Source organism: Littorina saxatilis, unplaced genomic scaffold, assembly GCF_037325665.1.
Source record: "Littorina saxatilis isolate snail1 unplaced genomic scaffold, US_GU_Lsax_2.0 scaffold_436, whole genome shotgun sequence".
NCBI lineage: Eukaryota > Metazoa > Mollusca > Gastropoda > Littorinimorpha > Littorinidae > Littorina > Littorina saxatilis.
In genome coordinates, this window is record NW_027128747.1 from 91,474 (window position 1) to 104,550 (window position 13,077).

Consider the following 13,077-nt stretch of genomic DNA (forward strand, 5'->3'; position numbering starts at 1 on the left):
TTTTGTTGTAGTTGATTGAAAAATAGACTTAAGATGGAAGAAAAACTGTTTAATAGGCATTTTCTTAATTGTTGGAAGAAGACACATAAAATTATCATTCCTCTATTCCTTATAACATTTACTAATTTGGAAAAAAAACTTGTATTGTCTTTGACGTTTAAAACATGCTTAAAAATGATAAGTGCAAGTATGTCAGTTCATTTGATTGACTTCAGCGTTCTTGTATTGTTTTTGTGTAATACCGATGATGCTATTCAATATTCCAAAATTCAAAAACAACAACTGTTGGTCGAAAGACAAAATGCATTACAAAAATGTCTGATTGTTCGATCTTTGAATGAGTCAATCCACTTTTGTTGTTTATTTGTGCCGGGAACAGACTACTTCCAATTCAGTAGGGGGGCGACTATCCTCAACCCGGCGGGTCCCCAGGTGGCGGATAGGGGAACGGACCCCAGATATGGGGTCCAGCTGCGAATATATAATAAGCAGTCCCGGACCAACTAGCCGTGTCTCAACCAGGACGGGGTAGGTTGGCAGATGGCACTGACTACCCTTTTAATGCCCTACGCGTCCGATGACGATTACACCATGCGAGTAAGAGCCGCATTAAAAGCTCTAGCCTCGGGGTGGGACCCCAGTAAGAAATCCCCCATGTGTTCCCAGGGTTAGGTTTTTGAGCCAGGAACTAAGGGCAGGGTAACCCTGAAAGAAACCTAAGGGCTGAAGTCGGAGGATCTGGGCCAACAGGCCCAACCAACCAACTTAACCAACCACAGATCCACGCAAATCGAACAAATAACAGCGAACGACAAGAAGAAGAAGTTTATTTGTGAGGCTTTTGTGTGTTTGGCTGTGAGCTTCTGCCTTTTTGTCTTCTTTTTTTATTAAAAAAAAATTGTGGGTCAATGATCTAGCTGATTGGCTTCAATGTCAACTACCCTCCCCATTGGGTTTCACTCACCTTTTATCTGAGTGTAACCACTCATGCCTTCCATTGTATAGGTAGTAGAAGCATCCACATAATCGCCGTAAATTTTGGGTTTGATGATCTTGTTGATGGTAGACATATTCTGCGTCAGGTTGTGAGACACTTCCATTTGTCCTGCGAAGTGAATGTTGCCCTCCATCTTGGCAGCGAAACCTGCTGGCACTGACAAAGAGTACGAATTAACTAAGGAAACTCGTTTCTAGTAGTTTTACCTTATTGGAATCGAATGAATCTGTGCACAAAATCATGTATTCTCACTCAACACATCAGATCAGGAAGCGGGGATGGGGGGGGGGTGGTTGTGTGTGTGTGTTGCCGGGTAGAAAGAGGTACAGATCTCAAGTCTGTATCAATGCCCATATCTCTGTCCAGTAAACAGTTGCCCTGTCTGTGTGTGTGTGTGTGTGTGTGTGTGTGTGTGTGTGTGTGTGTGTGTGTATGTGTGTGTGTGTGTGTGTGTGAAGTTCATACAATTATAAAAACGAGAACTGTCCGAGGAAAAATCACAATGTGCTTACTTTCTCAGAAGTATTCTCACCTGCATGGAATGTGTATTCTAATGTCATGTATGCTTCAGGGATGTATTAAAAAAAGTTTAGTCTTTGTAAGTAAACATCGTGGGACCCCCCCTCCCCCCCCCCCCCCCCCCCCCCCTGATTTCATAATCAAAGTCTTCATGGTCAGGTTAAGTTCTTCTCCGTCAGATTAAGACTTTTTACCATTTGGTTTTATCATTTCTTCACTTTATAATAATAATAATAATAATAATAACTGGAAATTTTAAGTGCCTAACCTATGGCTCTAGGCCATTTACAAAAGAACATATACAGAATAGAACAATTAAATGTACAACCTACGAAAAACAATTAACCATTCGGACAAAAATCACCTTCAAGATACTTCTTCTTCAGAATACTATGTAAGACTTTATCGGGTTCGTGGTATTATTTCGCACCCTTGAGTCGACCGAGTTTCTTAACTTTACTGACAATGACCGCGACTGGTTGCATTGAGCACAGTGGTAGTCAACAACAATATCTCACATTAAATGCAGTACTTCGAGCGGACGAAGAGATCTACATATCCATTCCTTGAAGACTCCGATTTGTGGGGAAAAGCTTCATTACATCATTCCGTCAAGAATATAAGTCGAAGTGATTTAATGTCAACAAAATAACCCGTACCGCATACACTCAAAAACGCATTCCAGTGCATATAATAAAAAAAAATGTGCTGCAGGCATACTGGAGGGTTTTTTATGTGAGTGATAAAACAAAAAGATCTCAAAACAATTATATAGTTTAGGATAGAAACCGGTTCCAAGCGGGCGACGACAGAGACAATGAGGAAGGAGAAGTACTTGTAGGATAATTCCCATTTATTCCCCCCTCTGCTTCTTTCTCTCTGTAAACGTGTAGGGCTAGTTATTTTTCGGTAACTTACCCAACAACCAAAATCACTTACCCAACAACGGGCCTGAATCCTCGATAGCTCACAGGTTGATGAGCTAGACTTTGTAGAAACTACTTTTGCGATTGAAAAATTCCGAACGCTCTAGTGTACGAAATATACATCTGCAGACCAAACAATACAAACATACTGCATTATTTTAAACTAGCAACTACATGGCTTGAACACATTAATCTCCATATAAAATCCACGAGGTCGGTTGTTTTCTAAATCCAAATCTAACGATCAGTGCAGAGAAACTCGCTTTAGATCTCTTATGAGTGCAAGCAAACTCCCAAGGCAAGTAACTCTCGTACTCTGTCTAGCGACAAGAGTAGTTCCCCTTTCACATTTTCTGAACTTAGTTGCTTGGACAAAAGACTGCAATCCAACGGTTAGTTTTCGACAATATTTCATTTTATAAACAGATCACACGCAACCAAATGCACACATTTCATCAATTTAAAGAACATACAGCGGTTTCATACACTATTTTGCCCCAGAAAACTGAACTTCATACAGTTTTTAACGTTGGAACACGGGTGCAAAAGTTCGTCTGCTAGTCCCATTCGAAGAAAGAACATTTCCTAAGCGATACCAAAACATGAACAGAACACACACTATCTGCCTTTACCGCCACAGCAGAATAACAACATAACTGTGTACTTGAATTTAGTCCAAAACAGGGAAACTGACAAGAAGTGTTAACAGAATTGAATGATTTTCCCTGAACTATACAACCGCGCATTATTCAATCGCCTGCGCAGGTAGACTGGTTGAGTGAATAGGATTCGATCAAACTTTCGCACAAAAACTCCTCTTTTCTTTGAATAACTGAAGAAAGGAGGAATAAAGAGGTTACATACCTCGTCTCAGTGATTATTAAAAATAATGGTCTCAGTTCGCGGTCATGAAAAAGCTCGCTGAAGCTCGCATTTTTCATGATCCGCTAACTTCGACCATTATTTTTAATAATCACTGAGACTCGGCATGTAACCTCTACGTACAATTCCTAAACTGTCCTAAAATTCTTATCCTTTAAATACAAATCTGCGTTTCGTTGGGGAAATAAACTATGCGGTCAATTCTCCTTACCTCCTTCAGCACCTTTCACTGGGAGGCCCTGGACCGCACTTGGATCTGCCAACCCCGTCTTCGGCACCGTGACGTCATTGTCGTCACGGTCAATAGCAGACGTCTTCCCCATGCTTGTAGCTGCAAGACAGCAGATATAACAAAGTCGCGTGAAGCGATATAAAAACATTTACTTAATCTGTAGGCATCAAACAAGTTTAGTTTGACAAACTAAAAGATCAACTCCAAAAACCAGTCATCGGCGAGACTACAATCAGACAGTCTCGGCTAACCATACCCGAAGACCAACACGGCTCACGCTCGTCACCGCGAAGCATGCGAACATTATACTCAACCTCTTTTCTTTATGTAAACATGACAGTTTCCTTTTTTCACAATGTAGTCGTCAGTTTGTGATTTCCAATGCGACTCGCTGTAAGCTTATCTGCCATATCACGTTATTATGTACCTCTGAATCTAGACGGCTGCAATTCACACGAACTCTAGCGATGGCTTTTGACTGTTCAGAGGAACTGGCGATAGGCATTTAGCTTAACAGTCGTCTGCTACGAGAACCACGACCTTGCGTGACCCTGCTTCCGGGCTTTTCTTTTTTCAAACTTTCAAAACTTCGAATTGTACTGATCTTGTCTTGATGAAAAAATAATTATTTATGATTTAAGAATGTTTGTGTAACTTAAGTTCATGTAGGAGGGCAGTATGTGCTTTAGCCTTGTTTGAATAGAGCTATGCTTTGTGTCTTAGGCGCTTTGGTTGTTGAGTGTGGGTGGGGGGGGGTCGGTGGGAGAGAGGTTTAGGGGATGTAAAGGAGGGAATGGGATGAGGTTTTCAAAATCATTTGTCGATATACTGCGAAGTCATCACTGTTGACAGGTTTTAGAACATGTTTCGGAAGATTGCATTACATCTGAACGAGCGATCAGAAGTTTTAACTGAAGTACGATAGAAAGTGGGAGTCCTGAAGGTTGTAAGCAACCTATCGGGTCATTGCTGAACTACAACGCATCTTGTCATGATACCCCTCAAAGTTGACGCAAAAAACTCCCGTTTTCGACCGCTCATGCGATCGACACCTACAGCAGTAGGATTAGCATACCACAAGAAATACGCAAGATTGCTAAACAAAACAATCTGTTCTGAATAGATGATTGAGTTGACTTTCTCCTCGTATATGAAAGTTGCCAAGTTGAGCTAATTCTACTTTTTTTTGTTTTTAAATTTTATAGTGGTACCATACGTTTTAGACATGTCGATTTTGGGGGTACGTAACCCCTGCATAAGAAATATATGTTCTGAAAAGTGTGCCAAATAGCCAAGTACAGTGGCTTTATTGGTATAGAAAGTTTTACCGAATTGACACGGGAATGAATGGTTTTTTGTTGGGATACGAAACATGTTGCTATTATTTTTTGGCTTATAATTAAAGGGTTTTTAATTAATTAAAATATTTACGGAACGAAAGAAAATCCAATAAAGAGATAGGGCAGGTTGAGGGAGCTAGTGCAAGAGACTAAATTTATTGTAAAAACTGATATTATGCGTTGATAACTGAACACAAACATTAGGGGAAAAAGACCCTCAATCTCACCTTTATTCAAACTGCAAAACAAATCCAAGCAAAACTGCCAACCTCGCGACAAAAAATAGCACAGTTTACTAACCTTCCTGTGGTGGTCCCTGGGGTAACTCAGTCTCTTCCAGTCGTGTTTTGATGTGCTGCTGGCCAACGTCTGGAAGACACAGCACTTCTAGCAGAACCTCGTAGCCTCTGTCACCAGGTTTGGCCATGAGGATCTCCAAGAATGTGATAGCCCTGTCAGGCCGGGAAGGTTTTGCCTTGATCCTTTCTCTGTCAGTCATGATCAGCACATTGCGCTGGAAGCAGTGTTCCACGACTTGGTCAACGTCCAGATGTTCTTCCAAGAAGGTCCAGTTGAGTCGGAGTCTTTGCTTGTATTCTGCCTCCATTTTGGACATTGTTAGTTGTTGGGCGGTATAATGATAATAATTGTATTGAAGTTGTGATGGGGTGGGGTGGGGGAGGGGGGGGGGACTGGGGAGGTTGGGTGCCTGAAGCTGGGTGTGAGAGTATCTGATCAGACCTTAAAAGTGAGCTACTATGATTGTGTGTTCAGAGTAGATACTATCTGAGGACTGGGATAATGTCACTTCCTAATGTTCAAAGTTCTCCTACATCATCAGTTAACCACGGTCATCATGGGAGTCTTTCCAAACATGGATTACCCGTGACGTCTGCACACTTCATCATAAGGCAGCATGGGTCCGACAATGTTCGTAGTGTCTGCTCCATCAGCAAAACGTTGATACCTAAATCACAGAAACAAGTGTCGTTTTACAAGTCACACACTCTTGATTTCCACGGTTTGACAGCATGTTTATACTCCCGACTATCGAAATTTGTATTTTTTTGTGTGGTTATGGCCACAATTCTTTAGATGACTGGAAGCACATGAGTCAGCAATTGGCTCCGTCCACAGCGTTTAAGTATATCCTCCATGTGTGTTCCTGCACTGAAGAAAAAAGAAAATGTTCAAATTAAAAACGTAAATCCAGGGGGTACACACACACACACACACACACACACACACACACACACACACACACACACACACACACACACACACACAGAAAGAGGCTACGCTTTAACGTTCGCATGCTAAAAACAAATCATCACGCGAACACACATGCGTGAAAACACATGTACCTGTAAGAGATACTTGTGGCACCATAACAAGGTCTCAACTCGCCTCATACGCTAAACAATTGATCACAGACACCGCCAGGGTTTTTTTAAACACGAAAAATAATCATTGACATTGTCTCCGTTGTGCCACACATCCAAGGATTAATAGCGTTTATAAACGGTAGAAGTCTGGTTGACACTGACTTGTCAAATCTCAAAGTCACAGCTGTGTCACTTATAGGTTAAAAAAAAAAGTTTTTATTTTCTTCTCCTTTGTTTTTAAAGTTAGAAACTTGGAATTTCGCACAACGAAATTGATCAATGATTCTCCGACATTCTAGGTCACGACGGGTTCTCCAGTGTGTGAAAAACGGTAATTTTCTTCTCAAAAATTTGTGAAGCTAGAACCTTGAAACTGCACGCACATTCGAAGCTAAATACCCTTCTGACATGATAGAAGTCGGGTTTAACCTTGTCAAATTTCAAGGTCACAGCTTGGTCGAGTATGGGTCGCATTGTTTATTGAGCTGAAAAATCAAAACTTTATATAACACATTTGCTCGATGATTCTCCGAGATGGAAAAGCTCAGGTTGATCTGTGTAAAGTGTCAAGGTCATAGCAAGGTCTTGATCCGGTGAAACACCGGAGAGAAAAAAATTGTCTTCTGTTTGTTTTAAAGCTAGAACCTTGAAACTTTCACACACGTTGAGGGCAAAATTGCCTGCCGTTAGGCATCGCAGATGTCGGTTTGACCCTCGTTAAAATTCAAGGTCACTACTCGGTCGTGCATGGTTTAAAAAGAACAACAAATCATGTTCTGCATTGCTTTTCAACTATAGCCTTGGGAATTCACACGACACATTTGCTCAATAATTCTTGAAAAAGTGTTGCTTGATCTTCGTCAAATGTCAAGGTCACAGCAGGGTCAAGTTTATGTGCAAATGATGCGAAGTTAGGACAATTTTTAACTCATTGTAAGATAGGGAGTTGAAATTTCACCGATGTTTAGTGTTCGTAAACCTTCATACGTGACTACAGTATGGTTGATCGTACTCAGATTGCAAGGTCACGGTGGGGTCGAGTGAAGGCCAGGAATTTGATTCTTTTAAATCTAGAGCTTGAAAACATGGCTATTTTAAAGCCACTAGCTCGTATTATATGTTTCTGAGGCAATAACTTTTTTTTAAGTGCATCTTTGTAAAGCTTGAGGTCTTCTGAACATGACCCAAGTCTGTTTGGCCCTAGAAAAATTTCAGGGTCGCAGTAGGGTCGAGTTTGGAGCATAAAAAGGTAAATGATTAATTTCTTGAACATTTTTCAAACTGAGATAAGAAAACATGGACATATTTCGTTTGGTACCTCATTGCATTTCTTATAACACAAAGACACGATCAAAAAGCTTAACCTTCACCGCATCCCGCTTTGGACTACACAGTCCGGATGATGTAGGTCGTACGCCACCCGTACTTTCCAAAGAAGGATTCAACGTAAAAAGTATGGATCGTACACGACCCACGCCATCCGAAATAGGAATAAACGTTTTGCTTCCTCTTAGCAGAGTATGGGTATTATTTTGGGTATAGTTATGTTCATCTGTATCAATTTCGTGCTTCAATGCGTCATGATTATGTCATAAGAAGCAATCAACATAAGCAAGTGGTGTACGTTTTGTTCCGCGCTGGGGTCCTTACATTGTTGTCTGCGTTCCGCGCTGGGCTGGTTTTGTTCCGCGCTGGGCCCAGAAAATGACAGAAAGATTTGCAATTTTTATGGAAATGAAAAGATGGTGTTCCTCTGCAAGTGTGTAAATGACAGCAGTACGGTTGAAATAAAACTAACTCATAACTCATAACTCATAACTCATAACATTTTATTGATCCAACAAAGGAAATTAAATTGGTCATCAGCACAAATAGGTCATTAATTAATAATTATAAAAGAATAAGAGAAGAAAATTCATAAAACCCATGATAAAAGTATCTCAAGTAATATATGTACAACTACCATACCCTTTTTTCTTGCACACATGACACACCGACTACATAATATTATACAAAAATGGAACGAAAAAAACACAACAACAGCAAAACAAGTCGCCTAAGGCGAAAATACAACATTTAGTCAAGTAGCTATCGAACTCACAGAATGAAACTGAACGCTATGCAACGCAGCAAGACCGTATACTCGTAGCATCGTCAGTCCACCGCTCACGGCAAAGGCAGTGAAATTGACAAGAAGAGCGGGGTAGTAGTTGCGCTGAGAAGGATAGCACGCTTTTCTGTACCTCTCTTCGTTTTAACTTTCTGAGCGTGTTTTTAATCCAAACATATCATATCTATATGTTTTTGGAATCAGGAACCGACAAGGAATAAGATGACAGTGTTTTTAAATTGATTTCGACAATTTAATTTTGATAATAATTTTTATATATTTAATTTTCAGAGCTTGTTTTTAATCCAAATATAACATATTTATATGTTTTTGGAATCAGAATATGATGGAGAATAAGATGAACGTAAATTTGGATCGTTTTATAAAACAAATGTTTTACAATTTTCAGATTTTGAATGATCAAAGTCATTAATTAATTTTTAAGCCACCAAGCTGAAATGCAATACCGAAGTCCAGGCTTCGTCGAACATTACTTGGCCAAAATTTCAACTAATTTGGTTGAAAAATGAGGGCGTGACAGTGCCTCCTCAACTTTCACGAAAAGCCGAATATGACGTCATCAAAGACATTTATCAAAAAAATGAAAAAAAAACGTTCGGGGATATCATACCCAGGAACTCTCATGTCAAATTTCATAAAGATCGGTCCAGTAGTTTGGTCTGAATCGCTCTACACGCACGCACACACACACACACACACACACATAAACACACGCACACAAACACCACGACCCAGGGCCGGACTACCGGGGGGGTTATGGGGGTTGCGCAACCCCCCCCCCCTAGCCTAAACATGTACCTTACTTATTTAATTTTTTTTATTATTGCTTATTTTATGCCGTTTCATGCAAGGAGCGACCATTTTCCTATCTCAGAATATGACCTACCCGTCAGCTTCAGGGGGCTTCGCCCCCTGACCCCCACAACGAGGGGGGGGGGTGGTGGTGTGGGTTCTAGGGTTTCCGGACCCCCCCCCCCCAGCCAAAAAATAAAAATATTGAATGAGGTATGCATTTCTTTATTTTACATTGAGTTTCAATTTTTGGGGTATTAATCAGTGACAAAATCTGCTGCCTGAAACTGGTAATGATCATCCTCAGAATGCACCAGATTGCACCATTTTGCATCCTTTTTTTCAAAATTTTCCGGGGGGGCATGCCCCCGGACCCCCCTAGCAAGCTAGGCGCTTTGCGCCGTCGGCTCGGCGCTTCGCGTCTTCACACCCATATCTTCACAATATACTTTTGAAAAAAAACAGTCATAAAATGAACTGATCCGCCCCTGCCGCCAGGGGAGACATCCCCCTGGGCCACCACTGGCAACCCCCCCCCCCCCCCCCCTCCTCTTCGCCTAGTCCGGCCCTGCCGACCCTCGTCTCGATTCCCCCCTCTATGTTAAAACATTTAGTCATAACTTGACTAAATGTAAAACGAAAAATGTATGATTATCAACCACATTTGGACAGCAACGGAATGAATTCTTCTGTACTTGCAGTATGTTTTATGAAAAATGTAACTCACGTAGAAGCATATTTCAGATCATAGTATTACTGCCACAATAAAGTGTAACCAATTAAACCATCCCCCTCCACACACACACGCACACACACACACACACATACACACATACAAGCACACACACACACACACACACACACATACACACACACACACACACACACACACACACACACACACACACACACACACGCACAAACACGCGCACCCTACCGATTACCCTTTCATAAAAACCAAACGGAAAGAATTGTAGAAAAAAATGTTACTCTCCTGGCTAAAATTGCCTGAACAAACAGAATCGACACAGAATCGAACCAAATTAGGAATCACGGCATCAAAGTGCACAAAGTTCGATCGTGTACTTCCTGGCATGACGCGACAGCTGTGCTCTGAACTTGAACTGCGCCGAACACTTTGCACAAGAATAGACAAGATTATAGCCTATCCAGGGTAACAGATAACACCTCCATCTGTTGAGAAAATCCCTCAAAACGCGTTAAATTTGGCTACAAGAAATGCGAATCCATTCGATTGCCCTACGACAGTCTCGCGGGGATAGAACAAGTTCTATCACCCAAAGCTACAAGGGAATCTCATGCGACAGACTCGCAACTTTGTCGTAGAGCTCTTTTCTTCGGAAAATCGCAGCGTGTGACTGCCCCATTACACAAAGTGACCATGTTATAGATCAAATGGTCTGACTTTTGTGTAATATCACAAAAAGTTGATAAATTCGGCGATCGACTCAACAGTACGAGGTTTCACATTGAGCGGTAGACAAACAAACACGATGCAATAATCCAGTTTGGGGTAATTAGAATTGCATAGTATACCTTGATCAACATTCAAACATTCAGTGACTTAAATACAGCAATTGCAGGCCGGATCATGGTATTTCCCATAATTATATGTGTGAGTGTGTGTCACAGTGTTTGTGTGTGTGTGTGTGTGTGTGCGTGTGTGTGCGTGCGTGCGTGCGTGCGTGCGTGCGTGCGGGCGGGCGTGCGGCCGTGCGTGCGGGCGGCCGTGCGTGCGGGCGGCCGTGCGTGCGGGCGGCCGTGCGTGCGGGCGTCAGTGTGTGTGTGTGTGTGTGTGTGTGTGTGTTTTGGTGTGTGTGTGTGTGTGTGTGTGTGTGTGTTGGTGTGTGTGTGTGACACAAGTCACCTAGAAATTTGATGAAGGCCACTCAAATTTATGTACAAGCTAGGAACACAAATTGCTTTACTACTATGACTAGTAAAATTATTACTCAAGTGAGTCAAAAACAAAAAGAGAAGAGGCAATTGCAACATTGCAGAATTACAATTAGGTTAGATAGCCTACATTCTAGACATAAAAAGGTAGATAGTAGTACTACATATAGCCTGCAACACAAAACGACATTGTGTTAAGACATCGAAGGGATAAGTCTGACGTTAAGTCTTCGGCTACCAACAGTTGGGTCCCTTCCAGGAGATATCCAACTGTAAATATTTACCATTACCATGACAACGAACAGGCGCTAATAACTCTGTAACTAGTCTGAAATTAAATTCAATGACAGTTCTACTCATGCAGTAAACACGACAAAATTGTATTGATAAGGAATTATAATACTTTCTACCGACTCGTATGAAAAGAAGTATAGTAATTCTTCAATGCAGCACAAACCATCTACCCATAATCGACCCTTTAATATCAGGAAGATTGAAAACTTGTAGAGGAGCCATCCAAAAATATTTGCTACTCTCACGTTTACCTTTTTATATTTAGTCAAGTTTTGACTAAATATTTTAACATCGAGGGGGAATCGAAACGAGGGTCGTGGTGTATGTGCGTGTGTGCGTGTGCGTGTGTGTGTGTGTGTGTGTGTGTGTGTGTGTGTGTGTGTGTGTGTGTAGAGCGATTCAGACTAAACTACTGGACCGATCTTTATGAAAATTGACATGAGAGTTCCTGGGTATGAAGTCCCCGAATGTTTTTTTCATTTGTTTGATAAATGTCTTTGATGACGTCATATCCGGCTTTTCGTGAAAGTTGAGGCGGCACTGTCACGCCCTCATTTTTCAACCAAATTGGTTGAAATTTTGGTCAAGTAATCTTCGACGAAGCCCGGACTTCGGTATTGCATTTCAGCTTGGTGGCTTAAAAATTAATTAATGACTTTGGTCATTAAAAATCTGAAAATTGTAAAAAAAAATAAAAATTTATAAAACGATCCAAATTTACGTTTATCTTATTCTCCATCATTTGCTGATTCCAAAAACATATAAATATGTTATATTCGGATTAAAAACAAGCTCTGAAAATTAAATATATAAAAATTATTATCAAAATTAAATTGTCGAAATCAATTTAAAAACACTTTCATCTTATTCCTTGTCGGTTCCTGATTCCAAAAACATATAGATATGATATGTTTGGATTAAAAACACGCTCAGAAAGTTAAAACAAAGAGAGGTACAGAAAAGCGTGCTATCCTTCTTAGCGCAACTACTACCCCGCTCTTCTTGTCAATTTCACTGCCTTTGCCATGAGCGGTGGCCTGACGATGCTACGAGTAAAATGGCATTGCGTTCAGTTTCATTCTGTGAGTTCGACAGCTACTTGACTAAACATTGTATGTTCGCCTTACGCGACTTGTTAGTTCTTTGCATTGGACTGAATACCCTTCATTTGGGCAACGTGTGAAGAGTTGTCATAAATTAGAAAGGCTTTATCATAACTCCTGGGAGTTTAACTTTATTTTTTTTCTCTTTTTTTTTTCTTTCGCATACGATGAGTGTTTGTAGCTGGCACACTTTTCGGATCAAAGATTTCTGTTGTAGGCGTTACGTGATGGCTGCCGAAAAAAGGGTACCCCCAAAATCAGGTACCAATTACGAAATCGACAAACATTTATTATCGGCACAACTGGGCAAAATGGGTGTTTGTACTGTGTGTAAAAGCCTGACAGTATCTGTGATGGTTTACGGGAGGCTTACTGTGCCTTTAAACAAAAGCAATATGATATACTAGGAGACTTATATAACGGGGAGTGTGTGTGATGAGTGGATGAAAGAATGGAAGAATGGTTTTGTGTTCCATTTAGGGACATCTCATAGCGCCGGTCAAATGATTTTGTTTGGAAAGAATGTAAGCCAAGATGTTTTGTTTTCGTCAAAGAGAAT

General features: G+C 40.9%; 1 protein-coding gene across 1 annotated transcript in view; it reads right to left on the reverse strand.

The window, feature by feature from the left end:
* LOC138957072 (uncharacterized) overlaps window positions 1-5,503 on the reverse strand; it is a 39,080-nt gene extending 33,577 nt beyond the window's left edge. The window contains exons 1-3 of the mRNA XM_070328245.1: window positions 5,197-5,503; window positions 3,536-3,655; window positions 965-1,153 (exon numbers count right to left, since the gene is read on the reverse strand). Coding sequence (XP_070184346.1) covers window positions 965-1,153; window positions 3,536-3,655; window positions 5,197-5,503 — 616 coding nt within the window. The remainder of the gene's footprint in view (window positions 1-964; window positions 1,154-3,535; window positions 3,656-5,196) is intronic.
* Between the last annotated feature and the right edge of the window lie 7,574 nt (window positions 5,504-13,077).